The sequence below is a fragment of the Haliotis cracherodii genome, unplaced genomic scaffold (genome assembly GCF_022045235.1).
Source record: "Haliotis cracherodii isolate W230 unplaced genomic scaffold, xgHalCrac1.p SCAF_24, whole genome shotgun sequence".
In the NCBI taxonomy this organism is placed as follows: Eukaryota; Metazoa; Mollusca; class Gastropoda; order Lepetellida; family Haliotidae; genus Haliotis; species Haliotis cracherodii.
The window spans coordinates 5889983-5895229 of NW_027266280.1; the positions used below are offsets into that span (position 1 = coordinate 5889983).

At 45.7% G+C, this 5247-nt stretch overlaps 1 protein-coding gene across 1 annotated transcript; it reads left to right on the forward strand.

Moving 5' to 3' along the window:
* The first annotated feature begins 1608 nt into the window (after nt 1-1608).
* Nucleotides 1609-2211, forward strand: LOC139472509 (uncharacterized). The gene has a single exon (XM_071254986.1). The coding sequence runs from the start codon at nt 1609-1611 to the stop codon at nt 2209-2211; it is 603 nt and encodes a 200-aa protein (XP_071111087.1).
* The last annotated feature ends 3036 nt before the right edge of the window (nt 2212-5247 follow it).

Sequence of the window (5247 nt, forward strand, 5' to 3'; positions counted from 1 at the left end):
GTTGTCGCGTTATTGTTGTTGTGGTTGTTGTAGGGACATGCAAAGCACTCCCTCATCCATTGACTTTTCGTATTTCCATTGTATCTGGTTGTGATTGGGTTTTTTCATGATTAAACAGTGATTGATTGAACTGACTCTTTGTATCTTGATTGATCTCAACTCCAATAGAGTGCCGAACCGAGGGTAGAGGTTGAGTTGAGATGTCGTTGACGTTGTCTGTCCGTCTGTCTGTCTGTGCATCTGTCATGTCAGTGCACACCCAAGTGTAAAATTAAAATAAAAAATAGATAAAAGAGAAAGGCCATGCTTGAAAGATCAGCTGCCTGGTGTCGGTCATTCCAGTACGCATCGATCCCCACACCCCCTCCCCGTGTACCATGTCATGTCATGGATCGTGTCACGAATCATGCCGTGTGTCCGTCAACCCAAACACAGGATGACGTCACGTGATGAGGTGGAGGAGGTGGAAGCTAAGGTCATGACCTTCCGTGGAAGGGAGTAGGGTGGAGAGTTTCATAAAAGCAGGCGAACCCTCAGACCTTCTTTCAGTGAAGTCACCATCATCATGGAGCAAAGACGTTCTATGAATGCCATGTCATCCTCCCGTGATGTCGTCACCGATTCCGAGTGGGTGTCTGAAAAGGCGAGAGAACAAGAAGCGAGAAAACGTTCCCTCTTTAGGGACGACACGTGGCGACTCAGTGACATTCTGGAGGGATCTTTTCCTTCTTACACCCTGTGTCATCCTTCTCATCCTCACTATGATTCATTTCAAGAACGTCTGAGATCTTTTAAAACGTGGCCTCAACAGATGACCCAGACCCCGTATGACATGGCCATGGCTGGCTATTTCTATCCAGGACAAGGTGATTGTGTGACCTGTTATTGCTGCGGTGTGGCACTCCGCCAATGGGAAGCCACAGACCAACCCTGGAAAGAACATCTGAAGCACGCCAAAGTGCCCTGCGAATACTTGTGTGTGTTTTGTCCTGATGGAGAAGTGAACGAAAAATACAGACGTTTGGTGTCCCAAGAAGCACGGAAGAGAAGAGTCGAGTGTCTTGTTCACCCCAAGTGACAACGTTTCTTTTTTTTCAAAGTGTACAGACGTTCATACCCCCAGTGTTCACAAAAGTCACAGGGACGGCCCCCTCATCCTGTGACTTTTTGTTTTGCGGTGTTGGTTCATGTGAGCGAGGGGATTAAATTTTTTTTAAAAACCCATAGTCGTGTTCTGTGGTCTGTAGGATGAAGAAAAACAAAACAGGATTGAAATGCACACCCCGATAAAAAAAAAAAAACCGGATCGAAATCGGACCAATCCGAAGCCTGGGTTGTCGACCAATCAGAGACCGTGCTCGGGTCAAGCGGGACTCTGAATGGTCGAACCGGGGTTGTGCTTTCTCTCCCATGGTAAAATCCATTTCCTATGGAAAAGAAACACAGGGGTCGGTCCGTTTTGGAAAACCGAGGTGCAGACCAGGCCCCGAAACGAACCAATCGGGGGCGCGGCCTGGGGAACCAATCAGGAAGGTGGGTGTCAGTACCTCTCCTATAAAAAACAAAACAAGAGCGAAGCCACTCACACACACACACACACTGCATTCTATGAAACCCATCATGCCAGCTCGATACAGTTGTATGAAGTGCCAGACCGACAGTCACAGTTACCTGTACTGCCCTGAAGTGACATGCCTCGAGTGTGGCACTCAAGGTCACCGTCACTATGTCTGTCCGAAGATGAACAGTCAAGAGAAGCAGGAGAATCGGAACCTGGGTCCCTGTTACAACTGTGAAGCCATGGGTCATTTCGCTGCAGATTGCCCAGAACCCAGTCGAAAGAAGACTTCCCATCGCCTGGACCACTGTTACAACTGTCAAGCCCTGGGTCATTTCGCTGCAGATTGCCCAGAACCCAGTCGAAAGAAAACGTCAGCAACACCGTCCACGTCGACACCCGTGACACCCGTGGCACCCGTGACACCCGTGACACAAGTGGTTCATCTCATCGAAGACGTGCACGTCGATGTCCTCGACCTAAAAGAATGCCTCGCACAACTCCGGGCGGACATCACACCTCTTGTAGAGAAAAGAAAACGGGCCAGAAGCCTCTCAAGAAAGCACGCTTCAAAGCGCCGACGACACCTTCAGTCCGAGGATGAGATGGAAGTAGAGGATGAAGAAGAGAGATCATCTGAACAAAGTGACTAACGCATGGGACCATGCTACCCCACTGTTTTTTACCAGTGTCCCATCGTTTGCAGTTTTTCCAGTGTTCCAGTGTTCCAGTGTTCCTGACGTTTCCTGTCGTTTCCAGTTTCCAGTTTCCAGTTTGTTTTCCAACGGCCCTTTTCAGGGCCACCCATCTCTCCCGAAAGACAACTTTCCTCCTTTGCTTTGACGACCCTCCCACCCACCCACCCACACCATGAACCCGTCTCCTCCTCCTTTCCTTCCTCCCTCCCTCCCTCCCTTCACCACCACCACCCTCCCTCCCTCCCTCCCTCCCTCCACCATCGCCACCCCCTGGAGGCGCGCGCCACCGGACACGGAAGCGCCACCCTCTTGGAGGCGCGCGCCTCCGGACACGGAAGCGACGCCCTCTTGGAGGCGCGCGCCTCCGGACACGGAAGCGACGCCCTCTTGGAGGCGCACGCCACCGGACACGGAAGCGACGCCCTCTTGGAGGCGCACGCCACCGGAAACGGAAGCGACGCCATCTTGGAGGCACACGCGCAGAGTCCCATCATGCACTGCGCAGGTCACGTGACCGGAAGTGACGTCACAGAGGATGTGCCGCCATCTTGGTTCCATAATCCTGAGTGGTTCCATAATCCTGAGGTGGTTCCATACCGAGGTACTTAACTACTCACATTTTAGTCATTTACTCGTAAAGAGGTTCATTACGGTAGCCTTGTGGTTAAAGTGTTGTCTCATCATGCTGAAGACCCGGGTTTTCTGGAGTTCCCTGACTTGATATTGCTGGAATATAACTATAAGCGACGCAAACCATTCTCACTCAAGGATATTTCATCCTTGCAAACGGGACAACAAAGGATGTCAGTGTATTGTCCTGATAGTACTGTCCAGTGACCTTTCCTTGCACAATATGGAGTGGAATTTGGTCAGGCACAGTGATACAACGCAACACCATTATCGATCCAACGCCGATCTCCCAAAAGGTCTCAGGTTGACCTTGTTTTGACGTTCGGCGTCGCCTACACGACCATGCCTATCAAGGAAGTGCAACGTGAAGGGAGACTCTAAAAACCCGACTCGACTACACACATTTTGGCTTTGTGTACAACCATTGACATATGTGGGCAACATGACGATTTGTAGATTGTTGGTACCTGTTCCACAGTCTGTTTATCAAGGAATGTGAAACATTGAACATATTGGTCACTGCACGCTGACCTCTTGTCAGTTTCCAGCATCAGAGTAGCCTGTAGACGTTCTATGTGTCCTAGACGTTCTGTGTGTCGTAGACGCCACATTGCTAACTCATTCAGATACAATAAATCTAATCAAGTAAATGAAAACTGTATGAGAAGCAGAGTCGTTAAGATTGACAGGGATTAATCGATTTTGAAAGTATCGACATAAGGAAAGACATCCCACACACGTGTACAGAATGTGTATTGGTGTTAAGTTCTACAAACATAAATATTCTTGCTCATCTCTGTGCCAGTGCGTGATTTTAAAATGTATATCTTTCATCATCCCCTACTGTTTTTAAAGTGTTGGTACAACAAATATGTAAATTGTGATTTCCTTTACCTGCCATCGAAAGTCAGCATATGAGGATCACACACAGCATGGCATGCCTTCCCAACGTTGATATTTGTATAGCCGTCCTTTGTCACCTCCACCTGGTAAAGATAGTTTAAGTTGTGGCAGTATCACAAGAGGTATATGTGGTTTTGGAAGACCAATTCTACCCCGGATGGACAAGGGTCCCACATTCTAGAAATCATATTAAGTTTCATCAAATTCCAACTATGAATGCTCAAAATATTAATAGATTTATTCATGAATATCATCCAAGCACATTCAAGAGCATTACTTGTTTCAAACATGTATCAAATGCGCAGTTCCAGAAAATACTTTCATAAATGAAGACATTCAGTGTCAATGTTTTGATATTTGACACAATCATGACATGGCATGAATTGAGTCGTTAATAGTTTATTGTTTTGGGAAATGCTCTGTCTTTAATGATAAATCAGGTATTTCCTACATGTAGTAATGTTTTATAATTGATATTGTAATGTGTCAGTGTATTTGATTGTTGAACAATGATTGTAACTGTATTACATTGTTTCTTTCGATTCGATAGAAGCTCATTCCATTGTATTTGGATGATTAGTTGTTGTGAATGTAGTACTATTTAATGTAAGCAGTAGTGAAGTAGTTACTACAGTTTAATGCTAGTGTGATGTGTTAACTTCCGGAATACCTTGGACTGAGATAGAGCGTTATTGAAACATGTGGAATATTCTATGTTGTGATGGCACTGTGTGGAAATTTAAGTTTGGAATATTTGTTGATTTTTTTGTTGGTTTACACTAAATACCTTGACGTACAGATTTCTGGGTCAACGTATTGTTTGAATTTGGGAATCGACACGTAACAATATATATTGACCTCGACCTTATATGGAGGTCACTCAAAAGTGACCCATCCATTCCGTGAAGATCTGGGGTAGGATAGATCTTCACCAACCCATGCTTGCCATAAAAGGCGACGATGCTTGTCGTAAGAGGTGACTAACGGGATCGGGTTGTAAGGCTCGCTGACTTTGTTGATGCATGTCATCGATCCCAATTGCGTGGATCGATACTCATGATGTCAAGCACTGGAATGTCTGGTCCAGACTCGATTATTTACAGACCGCCGCCATATCGCTGGAATATTGATAAATGCGGCGTTAAACAACAAACAAACAAACCTGAATGACCTTGAATATCATTGAATCCCTTTCTTGAAGCAATACTTCATATCATAGGTCGATGACCTTGTAATTTGGTACAACAATAGTACATGAGAATAATAGAGACAGTTATTTAGAGTCTGTAATATGATCGTAAAATTCTTTCAATTTCATGAAGTTATCTGAACTTGACACACGTAAATCACGTTGTCGCGCACACTAACATTTTCGACGGTTCAAACCCTTGTATTCATTGTTTTGAATCATCGGAGTTGTTTTATACTGACACGACCTTTTCCCTTTCTTGCTTTATT